This window comes from Rhinoderma darwinii, unplaced genomic scaffold (genome assembly GCF_050947455.1).
Source record: "Rhinoderma darwinii isolate aRhiDar2 unplaced genomic scaffold, aRhiDar2.hap1 Scaffold_739, whole genome shotgun sequence".
NCBI lineage: Eukaryota > Metazoa > Chordata > Amphibia > Anura > Rhinodermatidae > Rhinoderma > Rhinoderma darwinii.
The window spans coordinates 171,145-191,469 of record NW_027464301.1 but is presented as its reverse complement, the minus strand read 5'-3'; the positions used below and the strand labels follow the sequence as shown (position 1 = coordinate 191,469).

Here is a 20,325-nt window from a genome sequence, read left to right as displayed (position 1 = left end):
TTGCCTGATGGGAAAACGTGAGTGGTGATGTCAAAAGGGATCCTACATAAAAACAGGGTTGTGTCTAGAACATTTTTTCATAAAGCCTCCACACCCCAGGAGGCAAAAGCATTTTTCATTACTATCAATGCCTACTGCTTTCTGTGACTGAATAATACCCCCATACAGTGAATACCACCATACACTAACTGAATAATACCCCCACATCACCATACAGTTATGTCATTACAGTTTGATTCGTGGAGCCCCAAACTTTAAAACTACCACCAATCGAGGGACATCGGCTCTATCAAGTACAGCCGTCCTTATCAGGAACGTTGCATATGGTTTACTGTTTACTCAGGCACAGGGGCTCGTCCATATGATCTACTGTGCCTGGTACTACAGCTCAAGGCATCTCCTTCCTGTAAGGCATAGCCATACTCATATGTACAGGGCCGTTTCTGTGCAGATTAGACCCCGGTCAGACCCACACAGATTAAATATTCTAAGAATAGGCCATCGAATGTTAAATTCCAGGTAGTGAAGGGGTAACTTCCTTTGTGGTCTAGGGTATTAACCCCTTTGCGCAGCACAACGTAATAGCACGTCGTGGGGCTGAAGGTGATGTATCGAGGGGGCTCACGCGCTGAGCCCACTCCATATGCTGTGGGTATCAGCTGTGTATTACAGTTGACACCCAGTACTAATGGCCAGGAACAGCGATCGCAATGTTCCTGGCCGTGTAAACCGTCAAATGCTGCGGTAAAAAAAAAAGTTTAAAGAGAGGGAGCGGCCCCGTCCGACACCTCGTCTTCCTCCCACAACGCGATCGTAGGGTGCTGATGGTTGTCATGGCAGCCCAGGGCCCTAATAAAGGCCCCCAGGTCTGCTTTCACTCTGCCTCTGTTAAAGGGAATGTGACGCTAGAAAAAAATGTTGTTTTTTTTTAGTTAAACAATTAGTGTATAGGTGATTAAACATTGTTCTAATTTTTTTAATTTTTTTCACGAGTCAGGAAATATTATAAATTAGATTCTAATTTATAATATTTCCCAGAGGTGGTCACTAGATGGAGCAATTCCCAAAATTGCAGCATTGCATGTGGTAAAGCAACCACATTGCTTTATGCTGCAAAATTTGAGAAAACTCACTCGCTCTAGTGAGCTCTCAGAATCCCCCCTCCTTTATCCTGGCTAGTGCCGGGAGAAACGAGGGGATTGAACGGTCAAACCTCCTACACTGTGTGTCGCCATTTTTTGAGCTAACACACAGTGTAGTAGGTTTACATACACTAGTAAACACACAGTAAAACACTTACATACACAGCATTATACTGTGTGGGGCAGCTATAGGATGCATTATACTGTATGGGGGCATTGTACTGTATAGGACAGCTAAGGGGGGCATTATACTGTGTGGGGCATTATACTGTATAGGACAGCTAAGGGGGCATTATACTGTATGGGGGCATTATACTGTATAGGACAGCTAAGGGGGGCATTATACTGTATGTGGCAGCTATGGGGGCTTTATACTGTATGTGGCAGCAATGGGGGGCATGATACTGTATGGGACAGCTATGGGGCATTATACTATATTGGACATTATAGTGCATGGGGCAGCTATGGGTGTCTCTATACTGTATGGTGGCATTATACTGTATGTGGCGGCAATAGGGGGCATTATACTGTATGGGGCATTATATTGTATGGAGTGCATTATACTCTATGGGGGCATTATATTGTATGGGGCAGCTATGGGTCGCAATATACTGTGGGGGCAGCCATGGGGGGTATGATACTGTGGAGGCAGCTATGGGGAGCATTATACTGTGTGGTGGCATCTATGGGGCATTACACTGTGTGGGCAGCTATGGGGGCATTATGCTGTGTGTGGGCAACCCTGTCGTGTGAATTCCGCCTAACTGAATAATACCTCCATACAGTGACTGAATAATACCACCATAGAGTGACTGAATAATACCACCATTCAGTGACTGAATAATACCACCATACAGTGACTGAATAATACAGTGACTAAATAATACCTCCATACAGTGACTAAATAATACCTCCATACAGTGACTGAATAATACCTCCATACAGTGACTAAATAATACCTCCATACAGTGACTGAATAATACCACCATACAGTGACTGAATAATAGCTCCAAACAGTAAATGAATAATAACTCCATACAGTAACTGAATAATACCACCATACAGTGACTGTATAGTAGCTCCATACAGTCAATGAATAATACCTCCATACAGTATTTGAATAATACCTCCATACAGTGACTGAATACCACCATTCACTGACTGAATAATACCACCATACAGTGACTAAATAATACCACCATACAGTTACTGAATAATACCACCATACAGTGACTGAATAATACCACCATACAGTGACTGAATAATACCACCGTACAGTGACTAAATAATACCACCATAGAGTGACTTAATAATACCACCATGCAGTGACTGAATAATACCACCATACAGTGACTGAATAATACCACCATGCAGTGACTGAATAATACCACCATAGAGTGACTTAATAATACCACCATGTAGAGACTGAATAATACCACCATGTAGTGACTGAATAATACCACCATGCTGGATCTATTGCACTAAGAATACCAGTGGTGCCCTGCAGACGCCATTGACTTTTAATGTGTCAGCTGGGCTCCGCCGAAGTGTCCGTCATTTTGACAGGAAAAATATAATCCTTTTTGTTCTACAGACTTACGGTATTTCCTCATGGGTAATCCAAAAAGGATCATCTCCATATCCTGATGGCCTGGAAGAGAAAATACAAATCCAGTTAGAATAACAAAACTGAAACCTACCAAAAAAATCATCTATCATATTTGGCAAGGATGTGGTGTCCGAGGCACAGTTAGCTCTGCCCATAGCCCGACATGCAAGAAGCCTGTGAGGAAGGAGATGTGAGTGCTCAGTCTGTCTGTTGTTTGTGCCTCCATTTGTTTGTGAGTCTGAGTGTTTGTGTGTGTATAAATTCCTGTATGTGGGTGTGTGTCTTTGTGTGTGTGTGTGTGTGTGTGTGTGTGTGTGTGTGTGTGTGTGTGTATAAATTCCAGTATGTGGGTATGTGTGTGTGTGTGTGTGTGTGTGTGTGTGTGTGCCTAAGTGCCTATATATGTATCTGTATAGTGGCGTAGCTATAGAGATCGCATCGGTCGCAGCTGCGACCGGGCCCCCAAGCCTGTGGAGCCCGCAGGGCCCCGTTGCCACCCAGTGCTGACCGCTCTTCCAACTGTATTTGCGTCCTCAGGACGCAAATACAGTTCAGTGCAATGCTGGAGTCCTGCTCCAGTATTCACTGTGCCGCGAGCGGCTCGGCGCAGGCAGGCACGATGTAGTGAGTCACTCACAGCACAGACCGGAGGAGAAGGATTCTCCACCCATCGTGGGAATGGGGATAGGTAAGTAATTATGTTATTATTTTTCTATTAGGTATGTACATATGGGGGCATTATACTGGGTATGAGAGGGGGGCTCATATGGTAGCTGCTGAGGGGGCATCATACTATATGGGGGGCATTATACTGTATGGAACAGCTGTGGGGGCATTATAATCTATGGGGCAGCTATATGGGGCATTATACTGTATGGGGGCATTATACTGTATAGGACAGCTGAGGGTGCATTATACTGTATGGGGGGCATTATACTGTATGGGACTTCTAAGGGGGCATTATAATGTATAGGGAGCATTATACTGTATAGGACAGCTAAAGGTGGCATTTTACTGTATGTGGGCATTATTTTGTATGTGGCAGCTATAGAGGGCATTATACTGTATGGGGAGCATTATACTGTGTGGGGCAGCTATAGGATGCATTATACTGTATGGGGGCATTGTACTGTATAGGACAGCTAAGGGGGGCATTATACTGTATGGGGGCATTATACTGTATAGGACAGCTAAGGGGGGCATTATACTGTATGTGACAGCTATGGAGGGCATTTTACTGTATAGGGAGCATTATACTGTATGGGGCAGCTATAGGGGGCATTATACTGTATGGGGGCATTATATTGTATGTGGCAGTAATGGAGGGCATAATAATGTATGGGGGCATTATACTGTATAGGACAGCTAAGGGGGGAATTATACTGTATGGGGCATTATATTGTATGGGACAGCTATGGGGGGCATTATACTGTACTGTGCAGATATAGGGGGCATTATACTGTATAGGGCATTATACTGTATGTGGCAGCTATGTAGGGCACTATAGTGTATGGGGGAATTATACTGAATGGGGCAGCTATAGGGGGCATTATACCGTATGGGGGCAATATACTGTACGGAGCAGCTATAGGGGGCATTATACTGTATAGAGGCATTATACTGTATGTGGCAGCAATGGAGGGCATTATACTGTGTGGGGCATTATACTGTATAGGACAGCTAAGGGGGCATTTTACTATATGGAGGGCATTATACTGTATGGGATAGCTATTGGGGGCATTATACTGTATGGGGCAGCTAAAAGGGGGCTTAAAATACTGTATGGCGGCAATATACTGTATGTGGCAGCTATGGTGGGCATTATACTGTATGGGGGCATAATACTGTATTGGACAGCTATGGGGGCTTTATACTGTATGTGGCAGCAATGGGGGGCATGATACTGTATGGGACAGCTATGGGGCATTATACTATATTGGACATTATAGTGCATGGGGCAGCTATGGGTGTCATTATACTGTATGGGGGCATTATACTGTACGTGGCGGCAATAGGGGGCATTATACTGTATGGGGCATTATATTGTATTGAGTGCATTATATTCTATGGGGGCATTATATTGTATGGGACAGCTATGGGTCGCAATATACTGTGGGGGCAGCCATGGGGGGTATGATACTGTGGAGGCAGCTATGGGGGGCATTATACTGAGTGGTGGCATCTATGGGGCATTACACTGTGTGGGCAGCTATGGGGGCATTATGCTGTGTGTGGGCAGATATGGGGGCATTATACCGTGTAGGGGCAGCTATGGGGCATTATACTGTGGGGTCAGCTATGGGAGGCATTATACTGTGGAGGCATTCATGGGGTCTGTCGTGCAAGGCGGCTGGGTAAGGTGTGCATGCAGTAATTGAATAATACCACCATATAGTAACTGAATAATACCACAATACACTGACTGAATAATACCTCCATACAGTGACTATATAATACTACCATGCAGTAACTGAATAATACCACCATACACTGACTGAATAATACCTCCATACAGTGACTAAATAATACCACCATACAGTGACTAAATAATACCACCATACAGTCACTGAATAATACCACCATACAGTGACTGAATAATACCACCATACAGTAACTGAATAATACCACCATACACTGACTGAATAATACCTCCATACAGTGACTATATAATACTACCATGCAGTAACTGAATAATATCTCCATACAGTGACTGAATAATACCTCCATACAGTGACTAAATAATACCACCATACAGTGACTAAATAATACCACCATACAGTGACTGAATAATACCACCATACAGTAACTGAATAATACCACCATACACTGACTGAATAATACCTCCATACAGTGACTATATAATACTACCATGCAGTAACTGAATAATACCACCATTCACTGACTGAATAATACCTCCATACAGTGACTAAATAATACCACCATACAGTGACTAAATAATACCACCATACAGTGACTGAATAATACCACCATACAGTAACTGAGTAATACCACCATACACTGACTGAATAATAGCTGCAGACACTGACAGAATAATACCACCATACACTAAGGCCTCATTCACACGACAGGGTCCGAGTGTCGGCCGGGAAAATCGGCCGTTTTTGGCCGATTTTCCCGGCCGGTTTGGATCCGGTTTGCATCCGTTCCGGGCCGAGTTGCCGTTTTTACCGGCCGATTTGGACCCGATTTGCATCCGTTTTTTTCCCTGTCCGTTTTAAAATCGGATGAATTTCATTTAAATTTTTTGCCACACACAGCCCTTTGTAGATAATGCCACAGCCCCCCTGGTAGGTAATGCCACACAGCCCCCTGTTGGTGATGCCACACAGCCCCCTGTTGGTGATGCCACACAGCCCCCTGTTGGTGATGCCACACAGCCCACTGTGGTTGGTGATGCCACACAGCCCTCTGTAGGTGATGCCACACAGCCCCCTGTAGGTGATGCCACCAAGTCCCCTGTAGGTGATGACACCAAGTCCCATGTAGGTGATGCTACCAAGTCCCCTGTAGGTGATGCCACCCAGCCCCCTGTAGGTGATGCCACCCAGCCCCCTGTAGGTGATGCCACCCAGCCCCCTGTAGGTGATGCCACACAGCCACCTGTAGGCGATGCCACACAGCCACCTGTAGGCGATGCCACCCTGCCCCCTGTAGGCGATGCCACACAGCCCCCTGCAGGCGATGCCACACAGCCCCTTGCAGGCGAAGCCACCCTGCCCCCTGTAGGCGATGCCACCCTGCCCCCTGTAGGTGATGCCACCCAGCCCCCTGCAGGCGATGCCACCCAGCCCCCTGCAGGCGATGCCACCCTGTATCCTGTAGGCGATGCCACCCTGCCCCCTGTAGGCGATGCCACCCAGCCCCCTGTAGGCGATGCCACCCAGCCCCCTGTAGGTGATGCCACCCAGCCCCCTGTAGTTGATGCCACCCAGCCCCCTGTAGGTGGTGCCACCAAGCCCCCTGTAGGTGGTGCCACCAAGCCCCCTGTAGGTGATGCCACCAAGTCCCCTGTAGGTGATGCCACCAAGTCCCCTGTAGGTGATGCCACACAGCCCCCTGTAGGTTGCACCCATTCCCCCCTTCCAGGAGAAGTCACTGACTTCAATGTCCAAATATGGACAGTGGAGTCACTGACTTCTCCTGGAGAGGAATTCCCTGCCACCGGTCGGGAATTCCGCTTCAGAAGTGAGTGACGTCACTGTCCATATATGGACAGTGTAGTCACTCACTTCTCCTGTAGCGGAATCCCCGGCCATAGAGTCGGGGATTCCGCTGCAGAAGTGAGTGACATCGCTGTGTCCATATATGGACAGTGTAGTCACTCACTTCTCCTGTAGCGGAATCCCCGGCCATAGAGTCGGGGATTCCGCTGCAGAAGTGAGTGACATCGCTGTGTTCATATATGGACAGTGTAGTCACTCACTTCTCCTGTAGCGGAATCCCCGGCCATAGAGTCGGGGATTCCGCTGCAGAAGTGAGTGACATCGCTGTGTTCATATATGGACAGTGTAGTCACTCACTTCTCCTGTAGCGGAATCCCCGGCCATAGAGTCGGGGATTCAGCTGCAGAAGTGAGTGACATCGCTGTGTCCATATATGGACAGTGTAGTCACTTACTTCTCCTGTAGCGGCATCCCCGGCCATAGAGTCGTGGATTCCGCTGCAGAAGTGAGTGACATCGCTGTGTTCATATATGGACAGTGTAGTCACTCACTTCTCCTGTAGCGGAATCCCCGGCCATAGAGTCGGGGATTCAGCTGCAGAAGTGAGTGACATCGCTGTGTCCATATATGGACAGTGTAGTCACTTACTTCTCCTGTAGCAGCATCCCCGGCCATAGAGTCGGGGATTCCGCTGCAGAAGTGAGTGACTTCGCTGTGTCCATATATGGACAGTGTAGTCACGCACTTCTCCTGTAGCGGAATCCCCAATCCCCTCCCCTACAGGGAGCAAAAAAAGACCCTCCTCCTCCTCCTCACATGCACTCTGCACTGTGAGGAGGAGGAGAGAGAGTGCGCGAGCGACGGTAGACCCGGCCATCACTCAGGACATATTCCGGTGATGGCCGTGTATTACCCGGCCCCATAGACTTTTATGGGAGCCGGGCGGCCGGGTACCCGGCCGAAAATAGGGCTTGTCCCATTTTTTGACGGCTGGTTTTCCCGGCCGTCAAAAAATTGGTCGTGTGAATAGCCCCATTAGGGGTGTATTGTTCCTAATGCAGCCGGGTGCCGGCCGATTTATGAACGGCCGGCACCCGGCCGGGAAACCCTGTCGTGTGAATTCCGCCTAACTGAATAATACCTCCATACCGTGACTGAATAATACCACCATAGAGTGACTGAATAATACCACCATTCAGTGACTGAATAATACCACCATACAGTGACTGAATAATACAACCATACAGTGACTAAATAATACCTCCATACAGTGACTAAATAATACCTCCATACAGTGACTGAATAATACCACCATACACTGACTGAATAATACCACCATACAGTGACTGTATAGTAGCTCCATACAGTCAATGAATAATACCTCCATACAGTCAATGAATAATACCTCCATACAGTATTTGAATAATACCTCCATACAGTGACTGAATACCACCATTCACTGACTGAATAATACCACCATACAGTGACTAAATAATACCACCATACAGTGACTGAATAACACCACCATACAGTGACTGAATAATACCACCGTACAGTGACTAAATAATACCACCATAGAGTGACTTAATAATACCACCATGCAGTGACTGAATAATACCACCATGTAGTGACTGAATAATACCACCATGCTGGATCTATTGCACTAAGAATACCAGTGGTGCCCTGCAGACGCCATTGACTTTTAATGGGTCAGCTGGGCTCCGCCGAAGTGTCCGTCATTTTGACAGGAAAAATATAATCCTTTTTGTTCTACAGACTTACGGTATTTCCTCAATGGTAATCCAAAAAGGATCATCTCCATATTCTGATGGCCTGGAAGAGAAAATACAAATCCAGTTAGAATAACAAAACTGAAACCTACCAAAAAAATCATCTATCATATTTGGCAAGGATGTGGTGTCCGAGGCACAGTTAGCTCTGCCCACAGCCCGACCTGCAAGAAGCCTGTGAGGAAGGAGATGTGAGTGCTCAGTCTGTCTGTTGTTTGTGCCTCCATTTGTCTGTGAGTCTGAGTGTTTGTGTGTGTATAAATTCCAGTATGTGGGTATGTATGTCTTTGTGTGTGTGTGTGTGTGTGTGTGTGTGTGTGTGTGCGTGTGCGTGTGTGTGTCTAAGTGCCTATATATGTATCTGTATAGAGGCGTAGCTATAGAGATCGCATCGGTCGCAGCTGCGACCGGGCCCCAAAGCCTGTGGAGCCCGCAGGGCCCCGTTGCCACCCAGTGCTGACCGCTCTTCCAACTGTATTTGCGTCCTCAGGACGCAAATACAGTTCAGTGCAATGCTGGAGTCCTGCTCCAGTATTCACTGTGCCGCGAGCGGCTCGGCGCAGGCAGGCGCGATGTAGTGAGTCACTCACAGCACAGACCGGAGGAGAAGGATTCTCCACCCATCATGGGAATGGGGATAGGTAAATAATTATGTTTTTTTCTATTAGGTATGTACATATGGGGGCATTATACTGGGTATGAGAGGGGGGCTCATATGGTAGCTGCTGAGGGGGCATCATACTATATGGGGGGCATTATACTGTATGGAACAGCTATGGGGGGCATTATAATCTATGGGGCAGCTATATGGGGCATTATACTGTATAGGACAGCTGAGGGGGCATTATACTGCATGGGGGGCATTATACTGTATAGGACAGCTAAAGGTGGCATTTTACTGTATGTGGGCATTATTTTGTATGTGGCAGCTATAGAGGGCATTATACTGTATGGGGAGCATTATACTGTATAGGACAGCTAAGGGGGGCATTATACTGTATGGGGGCATTGTACTGTATAGGACAGCTAAGGGGGGCATTATACTGTGTGGGGCATTATACTGTATAGGACAGCTAAGGGGGGCATTATACTGTATGGGGGCATTATACTGTATAGGACAGCTAAGGGGGCAATATACTGTATGTGGCAGCTATGGAGGGCATTCTACTGTATGGGGAGCATTATACTGTATGGGGCAGCTATAGGGGGCATTATACTGTATGGGGGCATTATACTGTATGTGGCAGTAATGGAGGGCATAATACCTGTATGGGGGCATTATACTGTATAGGACAGCTAAGGGGGGCATTATACTGTATGGGGCATTATATTGTATGGGATAGCTATGGGGGGCATTATACTGTACTGTGCAGATATAGGGGCATTATACTGTATAGGGCATTATGCTGTATGTGGCAGCTATGTAGGGCACTATAGTGTATGGGGGAATTATACTGAATGGGGCAGCTATAGGGGGCATTATACCGTATGGGGGCAATATACTGTACGGAGCAGCTATAGGGGGCATTATACTGTATGGGGGCATTATACTGTATGTGGCAGAAATGGAGGGCATTATACTGTATGGGGGCATTATACTGTATAGGACAGCTAAGGGGGCATTTTACTATATGGAGGGCATTATACTGTATGGGATAGCTATTGGGGGCATTATACTGTATGGGGCAGCTATAAGGGGGCTTAAAATACTGTATGGGGGCAATATACTGTATGTGGCAGCTATGGTGGGCATTATACTGTATGGGGGCACTATACTGTATGGGGGCATTATACTGTATGGGACAGCTATGGGGGCTTTATACTGTATGTGGCAGCAATGGGGGGCATGATACTGTATGGGACAGCTATGGGGCATTATACTATATTGGACATTATAGTGCATGGGGCAGCTATGGGTGTCATTATACTGTATGGGGGCATTATACTGTATGTGGCGGCAATAGGGGGCATTATACTGTATAGGGCATTATATTGTATAGAGTGCAGTATACTCTATGGGGGGCATTATATTGTATGGGGCAGCTATGGGTCGCAATATACTGTGGGGGCAGCCATGGGGGGGGCATGATACTGTGGAGGCAGCTATGGGCAACATTATACTGTGTGGTGGCATCTATGGGGCATTACACTGTGTGGGCAGCTATGGGGGCATTATGCTGTGTGTGGGCAGTTATGGGGGCATTATACCGTGTGGGGACAGCTATGGGGCATTATACTGTGGGGTCAGCTATGGGAGGCATTATACTGTGGAGGCATTCATGGGGTCTGTCGTGCAAGGCGGCTGAGTAAGGAGTGCGCAGGGGTCTGGTGGTGTTGGGAAGGAGTAGGGGGTCCAAGCTGAATTTTTGCTCCAGGGCCCTTTAGCTACGCCCCTGTATCTGTAAGTGTATATATTTCTGTGTGTGCATCTACTACATTATCTGTGTTCAGAGTTATGACTGTGTGTTATCTGTGGTGTTACATAGGACTGCAGGTGATATCTACTACATTATCTGTACTCAGAGAGTTATCACTGTGTGTTATCTGTGGTGTTACATAGGACTGCAGGTGATATCTACTACATTATCTGTACTAAGAGTTATCACAGTGTGTTATCTGTGGTGTTACATAGGACTGCATGTAACATCTACATTATCTGTACTCAGTTATCACTGGGTGTAGAGCTGGTCGATTTTTCCCAAAAAATAAAATCTAGATTTTTGTCAATCATTTTTGATTTGATTCAAGATTTTCTTATTTTTAGGAGTAATTAAGGAATTACTGTGCATGCAATTCCCATATCTCAAAAAAAATACCAGGACACAATTCTTTAGATTAGAGTTATCCAATAATATATATTGATTATCAGGATTGTCCCTCAGCTGCTACGTGTGATCATGCTCACTTATAAAAGGCACAATGCTGATAATCATCATATATATATATATTTGGCTCAGAGACTAAGAAGAGCAACTATGAGTGCAGAGGAACGCCAGGAACAATGAGAAACCACTTCCCAAAACAAGGCGTTAAGAAGGCAAAACCCTGAAGTAAGACGACCCTGTAATGAAGAACGTCGTTCTCAAAGAGCACAATTATAAATACTTATCATTCCTTTTACTAGCAAACCCGTGTAACGAGCTTTCTATACTAGTATAATATGTCTCTCCTAGATAAACACACTTAAATAATGGAATCTATATATATATATATTCCCATAGATGATACCGTATTATCCTCCTTTATGTAGACATATTAGCACTCACCCCGGGATTACTCATATATCATCTACATGGAAGATTCCTATATCCAACACTAGAGAAATAGGCTCATTATTCAATAAGATAATTACCAGAAATACACCTCCGTCTCCTCAACTTTCTTCCTCCAACTGTTTAAGAAATAAAAAAAAATACCAATATTACACATAATTGTTCTTGAAAGGAATATAAAATATACTATTGTTCTCTGTTATAATATACGAAACAGTCGATACAAGGAGGAGGAGTTTCTCATAGCAACCAATCAGATTGCAGCTTTTATATATGGTATATTTTCCCTGGGCTTTGATTGCCTGATGGGAAAACGTGAGTGGTGATGTCAAAAGGGATCCTACATAAAAACTGGGTTGTGTCTAGAACATTTTTTCATAAAGCCTCCACACCCCAGGAGGCAAAAGCATTTTTCATTACTATCAATGCCTACTGCTTTCTGTGACTGAATAATACCCCCATACAGTACAGGCTGGACCCGGCAGAATGCCATAGGGGGAGGCCACCATGATCAGGGATGTTAGGAAGGGAAGGAGTTAAGGAGTTAGGGGTGTGTTTAGGAGGGGGCGGATGTGAGGGGGGGCGAGGTCAGTTTACTTAAGGGTAGGAGAGGGAAAGGCGTCGCCATCTTTAGTAACAGCACAGGGAAGCTTGCAGCAGCACAGGGAAGCTGGTGATCTTTAGTTAACAGCACAGGGAAGATTGCAGCAGCACAGGGAAGTTTGTCCAGTACTTTATAATGGATGCACTACTTACCCAGCTCCGTGTTTGGATCTGGGGCGCGCTCTCCTCCCCGGCGGCGGTCACGTCGCACGAGGCCTCCGGAGAGGTTGAGCCCGGAAGTGATGCCACGAGCCAGGCGCAGGGTAAGGAGCCCCACGAGGGACCCTCCAGGCCGGGCCCCTCGCTCGGCTGCCGTGAGCAGGACGGCCTGGTCTGAGAGGAATCCTGGAAGCCGGCCTGGCTCAGCGGAGGTGGTAGGGCAGGCACCCATGCATCCGGGACCTCCCTCTGCCTCCAGACGACGGGACCCAGGACTTGCGGTGGGCCGTGCTGGCGATGCTCCAGTCGGGCGGCCCACCTGTACCCAGGATGGTGCAACCAATTCCAGGCGTGTGCCACGGTCGGTGGTGACACGGCGGGCAGGAGGGCGGCTACCTGCGGGCCGCGGGGTGGTCGAGCCTCCCCAACAGACGGGCGGAGAGGCCCAGTTCATTGGCGCAGTTAAGGAGCGCTCCATCAGAAGGTCGGGGATGTCATGCGTGCGGCGCTTGTCCTGGCCCGTCTGGGCAGGATGAAGTGGACGACCGTGAGTTCGGTGACCAAGAGGGACGTCTGGAGGGATCCTTCGCCCCGGCTGGTGGGGACACAGCACCTGCGCAGCCCGGTGAGTCGCTGTCTCCTACTTTTTCATTGCCTGCTGTATTTCGGTCCCCAGGGGTAGGGGGTGGGGGTTCACTTTTGCCTACGGGATTGCCGGGGTGTAGCGGGGGGATTACAGGAAGTACGGGTGGTGGGGGTGAGATTCATGAATTGTTGTGTTGTGTGCGTGACCTTTTGGCGCGATGCGGAGGGGGGGCGGTAGGTTCCCCGTCCCCGGTTGCAGCTTGGGTGGGGCCGTCAGGGCCTGCAGTGGTGGATAGCACGCTATGGGGAGCTGGGGTGGTGTCTAGGGAATCGGGCGTGGCAGTGTCGGTGCAGACAGAAAAGGATGTGGCAGTGGATGAGGTGCGGTTGGATGATAAGGCAAAGGGCGAGGTCTATGTTTGTTTTGAGGGCCCATTGGGGGCGCATCTGAAACCGGAAGTAAGGGAAAAGATATGGAGGGATGAATATGTGGAAATTTTTTCATTGTTGCCGTTGGAGAAGTTCAATTTAGATAAAGGGAAGTGGTTGGAAAGCAAGAAGGAGAAGGAGGAAAAACGTCGGTATCGATTGATTCCCCAAACTTTTGTTAATTGGTTGCAGGCGTTTGCTATTTTGGCAAGCGTAATTGGACAGAAGACGCCGGAGCATTGTTCCGGCCTCTTCTGTTATATGGATGCTATCGGAGAGGCTCATCGAGTTTACGGCGGGCAGACTATGATGAGCAGTTCCGGCAGCGGAAGGCAGTGAGACCTGACATTAGGTGGGATAACAAAGACATAGGGTTATGGTTGCGGGTCATGGCTCCAGTGCGTTTTGGCCAGTCCTTTCAAGGGGGTGGGGCCGGGGTGGCCGGCCCCTCATTGCCTTCGGGGGGGGGAGCAGGGGGGACAGGAGGAAAATCCGGGTTCTGCTGGCAGTTTAATGAGGGCCAGTGTAAGTTCGGATCGGGTTGTAAGTTCAAACATAGCTGCTCCTCCTGCGGGGGGATCTCTCACGGAGCGGTTAAATGTTTTCGGAAGGGAAAAGGACGAGGGGCCGGGGGCGCTAGTCAAGGGCCGGACACCGGTGAGGTGGGAAGACATGGAGCCCTTTCTAAATAGGTACCCTGATAGGTCCAGGGCAAGTTTGTTGTTGGATGGTTTGCGGGTTGGTTTCCGGAACCCTGCCCCTGCTCACAAGGTGCCGTTTACCTTGCGTAGTTTGCGTTCAGCGTTGCAGTATCCAGGGGTAGTAGGGGATAAGTTGCGGAAGGAGGTGGAGTTGGGGCGCATGGCAGGTCCGTTTGAGAGTTGCCCTTTACCGGAGCTGGTGGTGTCACCACTGGGGGTGGTGCCTAAGAAGGAGCCGAATAAGTTTAGGCTCATACATCATTTATCTTACCCGAGGGGGCGATCGGTTAATGATGGGATTTCTCCAGAACTTTGCTCGGTGGCTTACACGTCGTTTGATGCGGCAGTTGCGTGGGTGCGCCGCTATGGTGTGGGTGCATTAATGGCAAAAACGGATATTGAGTCGGCCTTTCGCCTCCTCCCTGTGCATCCTGACAGCATACGGCTGTTAGGATGTTATTGGGACGGGGCTTATTTTGTGGATCGCTGCCTCCCTATGGGGTGTTCTATTTCCTGTGCCTATTTTGAGGCTTTTAGTTCTTTCCTGGAGTGGGTGGTTTGCGATGTTGCGGGGGTCTCGACGGTCATACATTACTTGGATGATTTCCTGTGTGTTGGTCCAGGCGGGTCTTCGGTTGGTGCTACGTTGTTGAACATGATAGAGTGGGTGGCAAAGAGGTTCGGTGTGCCTTTGGCCCAGGACAAAACGGAAGGACCTAGCTCCTGTCTGGTCTTTTTAGGAATCACCATTGATTCTTTGAGGATGGAGTGTCGGCTCCCGCAAGATAAATTGGTAGCGTTACGGGCGGAGGTGGACCGGGCTAGACATTTGCGTAAGATCACGTTACGTGCATTACAGTCATTATTGGGTAAGCTTAACTTTGCTTGCAGGATTATGCCCATGGGCCGGATTTTCAGCAGGCGGCTGTCGGGAGCGACGGCTGGGGTGACAGCCCCTCATCATTTCATTCGTCTGACACAGGCGCTGAGGGCAGATTTGGCAGTTTGGTTTGAGTTTTTGCATCGTTATAATGGGAGGTCCTTGATCATGGCCCCGGTGGTTGACAGCGTAGATTGGGAGCTGTTTACAGATGCTGCGGGGGGCGTGGGATTTGGGGCTTACTGCAAGGGTCAGTGGTGCGCGGCGCGGTGGCCTGAGGAATGGGCGGAGTTGGGTTTGGTGAAGAACCTGGCATTCCTAGAGCTGTTTCCCATAGTAGTGGCGGTGGAAATTTGGAGTGAGAGGTTTCGGGACAGCAAGGTACGGTTCCATTGTGACAACTTGGGCGTGGTGGGGGCTATTAACAACGTGTCAGCGTCATCCCCCCCGGTCGTCCGGCTGTTGAGGCACCTGGTTTTACGTTGCTTGTCTTTGAACGCTTGGGTTGTGGCGGTTCATGTGCCAGGGATCAAAAATGACATCGCAGATTCTCTTTCTCGCTTGCAGTGGGAGCGGTTCAGGATGGTGGCTCCGGACGCGGAGGAGGACGGGATCGCTTGCCTGGAATGGTTGTGGGGGCTGGGTTACGAGCCGCAGGAGGTTTGATTCAGGCTTCGCTTGCGCAGGGTACTTGGGCTGCTTATGATTCGGCGTGGCGGGAGTGGGAGAGTTGGTTGGCAGTTCTGGAGGGTGTAGTGACGGATGATGATCGGGTGGTGGCGTTGTTAGTCTTTCTGGGGCAAGTCTCTATCGCGGGCTGGTCAGTGTCCAAGGTAAATCGTTTTGTGGCAGCCCTGGCTTTTGGTTTTAAGGTCCGGGGGTACACAGATGTTACAAAAAGTTTTTTGGTTGGCCAGGCCCTGAGGGGGTACAGGAGAGGGAGGATGTTGCCGGATCGGCGGCGCCCTGTCTCGTTTATGTTGTTGGAACAGTTGTGGGGGGTGTTGTGTGACATTTGTTTTTCCAGCTACGAGGTGACCCTGTATAGGTTGGCATTCTCGTGGGCATTTTTTGGGGCCCTGAGGGTCGGGGAGCTGGTGGCTCCCAGCACAAGGAGACCTGGGGGGTTGAGAATGGAAGATGTGTTGGTAACGGATCGGAGTGTGGAATTCTGGATCCGGCGGTCTAAGACGGATCAAGGGGGTCGGGGCAAGAGAGTGGTGTTGGGGGTGGCCAAGGGGGTCAGGATGTGCCCAGTCGCCTGCTTTGCGGGGTTCAGAGAGGTCTCAACGGTGCGTAGGGGACAGTTGTTGTGTCATGAGGATGGGTCCTTTATGTCCCGGTATCAGTTTACGTGGGTTTTTCGTAGGTGTCTGCGGAAGTTGGGACTGGAGGAGGCGTTGTTTTCCCCCCATTCTTTTCGGATTGGGGCAGCGACGGAGGCGGTGGCATGGGGGTTGGGTGAGGAAGTGGTAAAGCAGATAGGTCGATGGGATTCCCGCCGCTTCCAGCTGTATGTGCGCCCTCAGTTTATATGATAGTCCAGTCGTAATCCCTCCTTCTCTACACTCCCTCCAGGTCCCCTCATCGTTTTTCTCTCCTCCTCCATGTTTCGCTTGCATCCTTACTCGTTTTGTTAATCAGTGGTTTTATTTTTCAGGACCAGCGGGGCGATTGGTGTGGATCGTCGGGCATTCCTACGTTCATTGGGGGGCGGAGCGGGCGGATGTTCGTCCAGACGGGCGGCAGTTGGGTTTTCGGCGGGAGGATGTAGTCGTGCGGTGGCTGGGGAGTAGGGGGATGCTGTGGAGTCGGGTGTTGCCGAACGTGCATCGGTTTGCGCTGATGGACAGGGCCCCGGATGTCTTGGTGTTGCATGTCGGGGGTAACGATTTGGGTAGTCGTCCTTTTCGGGAATTGATCAGGGATATAAAATACGATCTACTCAGGTTATGGTCCGGCTATTAAGGTGGTGTGGTCAGAGATTGTCCCGCGGAAGGTTTGGCGGCATGCTAGATCGGTGCAGCGGTTGAATAAAGCCAGGGTTAAGGTTAATCGGGCAGTTTCGGGTTTCGTGGTGAGAAACGGGGGGGTCTTCGTGCGTCATTATGACTTCGAGGATGGCCAGGGTAATTATTGGCTAGGTGATGGTGTGTACCTGATGGCCGTGGGGATCGACCTGTGGACTCTGCGCCTGCAGGAAGGTATCGAAAGGGCCCTCTCGTTGGGTGGGGGCTCGCATACTTAAAGGTGTCTAAGTATGTTCGTGTGGCGGATTGGGGGTCCTTGGAGTTGGTGGTAAATTACTGTGGGGGGGGGATTCATAGGGGGTATGGTCCCTCCCCAATTTATTATGGTTGGTAGTCTGCTCAATTTGGGCTCCTGCTGGGTGGTGTCCCGAGGAGTGGTCAATTTGGGCTCCTGCTGGGTGGTGTCCCGAGGAGTGGTCAATTTGGGCTCCCGCTGGGTGGTGTCCCGGGGAGTGGTTGCGGTTGAGGTCAGCCAACTGCAGGTATAACGGTGCCCCTGAGCCAGTAGGGTGACGGCTGGGAGAAAAATACTATGCAGGTGGGCTGTTTCGTGACAGACTTTTGTAGCTCCAAGGACTCCCCTTCCATTGTTATTATTATTTGTAAATTGGTGTTCTTGATGTTTGTTTGTAAATAAAATGGCTGCTGTGGCCAAATTTATCCAACCCAAGTGTCTGAGTCTTATTAGAGGGACAGGGGGTTTGGAAAAAGGTATGGCCATTAATGGGGAAGGTGAGTAGGTGAAGCCACTTCCCCCCGGTAGGAGTGTACGCACTCTACAGTCCCCTGATCAAGTACAGGCTGGACCCGGCAGAATGCCATAGGGGGAGGCCACCATGATCAGGGATGTTAGGAAGGGAAGGAGTTAAGGAGTTAGGGGTGTGTTTAGGAGGGGGCGGATGTGAGGGGGGGCGAGGTCAGTTTACTTAAGGGTAGGAGAGGGAAAGGCGTCGCCATCTTTAGTAACAGCACAGGGAAGCTTGTCCCACCCTCCCTCCCAAAATGATGTGTTCATCTGTGTGACTATTTTGGTATTTCGCTTTGTTGCTCGTTGTTTTTGTTTTTCCGCAGGTACCGGAGGATGCTGTGGAACAGTTTTGCAATGTCGCAGCAGTTGTATGGCGGATTGGGGGTCCTTGGAGTTGGTGGTAAATTACTGTGGGGGGGGGATTCATAGGGGGTATGGTCCCTCCCCAATTTATTATGGTTGGTAGTCTGCTCAATTTGGGCTCCTGCTGGGTGGTGTCCCGAGGAGTGGTCAATTTGGGCTCCTGCTGGGTGGTGTCCCGAGGAGTGGTCAATTTGGGCTCCCGCTGGGTGGTGTCCCGGGGAGTGGTTGCGGTTGAGGTCAGCCAACTGCAGGTATAACGGTGCCCCTGAGCCAGTAGGGTGACGGCTGGGAGAAAAATACTATGCAGGTGGGCTGTTTCGTGACAGACTTTTGTAGCTCCAAGGACTCCCCTTCCATTGTTATTATTATTTGTAAATTGGTGTTCTTGATGTTTGTTTGTAAATAAAATGGCTGCTGTGGCCAAATTTATCCAACCCAAGTGTCTGAGTCTTATTAGAGGGACAGGGGGTTTGGAAAAAGGTATGGCCATTAATGGGGAAGGTGAGTAGGTGAAGCCACTTCCCCCCGGTAGGAGTGTACGCACTCTACAGTCCCCTGATCAAGTGAATACCACCATACACTAACTGAATAATACCCCCACATCACCATACAGTTATGTCATTACAGTTTGATTCGTGGAGCCCCAAACTTTAAAACTACCACCAATCGAGGGACATCGGCTCTATCAAGTACAGCCGTCCTTATCAGGAACGTTGCATATGGTTTACTGTTTACTCAGGCACAGGGGCTCGTCCATATGATCTACTGTGCCTGGTACTACAGCTCAAGGCATCTCCTTCCTGTAAGGCATAGCCATACTCATATGTACAGGGCCGTTTCTGTGCAGATTAGACCCCAGTCAGACCCACACAGATCAAACATTCTAAGAATAGGCCATCGAATGTTAAATTCCAGGTAGTGAAGGGGTAACTTCCTTTGTGGTCTAGGGTATTAACCCCTTTGCGCAGCACAACGTAATAGCACGTCGTGGGGCTGAAGGTGATGTATCGAGGGGGCTCACGCGCTGAGCCCACTCCATATGCTGTGGGTATCAGCTGTGTATTACAGTTGACACCCAGTACTAACGGCCAGGAACAGCGATCGCAATGGCCCCGTCCGACACCTCGTCTTCCTCCCACAACGCGATCGTAGGGTGCTGATGGTTGTCATGGCAGCCCAGGGCCCTAATAAAGGCCCCGAGGTCTGCTTTCACTCTGCCTCTGTTAAAGGGAATGTGACGCTAGAAAAAAATGTTTGTTTTTTTTAGTTAAACAATTAGTGTATAGGTGATTAAACATTGTTCTAATTATTTAATTTTTTTCACGAGTCAGGAAATATTATAAATTAGATTCTAATTTATAATATTTCCCAGTGCTGGTCACTAGATGGAGCAATTCCCAAAATTGCAGTATTGCATGTGGTAAAGCAACCACATTGCTTTATGCTGCAAAATTTGAGAAAACTCACTCGCTCTAGTGAGCTCTCAGAATCCCCCCTCCTTTATCCTGGCTAGTTCCGGGAGAAACGAGGGGATTGAACGGTCAAACCTCCTACACTGTGTGTCGCCATTTTTTGAGCTAACACACAGTGTAGTTGGTTTACATACACTAGTAAACACACAGTAAAACACTTACATACACAGCATTATACTGTGTGGGGCAGCTATAGGATGCATTATACTGTATGGGGGCATTGTACTGTTTAGGACAGCTAAGGGGGGCATTATACTGTGTGGGGCATTATACTGTATAGGACAGCTAAGGGGGGCATTATACTGTATGGGGGCATTATACTGTATATGACAGCTAAGGGGGGCATTATACTGTATGT

General features: G+C 48.8%; 1 protein-coding gene across 1 annotated transcript in view; it reads right to left on the bottom strand.

Moving 5' to 3' along the window:
- Nucleotides 1–20,325, bottom strand: part of LOC142730027 (uncharacterized) — a 119,894-nt gene that overhangs the window by 52,224 nt on the left and 47,345 nt on the right. The window contains exons 10-12 of the mRNA XM_075849338.1: nucleotides 12,078–12,116; nucleotides 8,718–8,768; nucleotides 2,743–2,793 (exon numbers count right to left, since the gene is read on the bottom strand). Coding sequence (XP_075705453.1) covers nucleotides 2,743–2,793; nucleotides 8,718–8,768; nucleotides 12,078–12,116 — 141 coding nt within the window. The remainder of the gene's footprint in view (nucleotides 1–2,742; nucleotides 2,794–8,717; nucleotides 8,769–12,077; nucleotides 12,117–20,325) is intronic.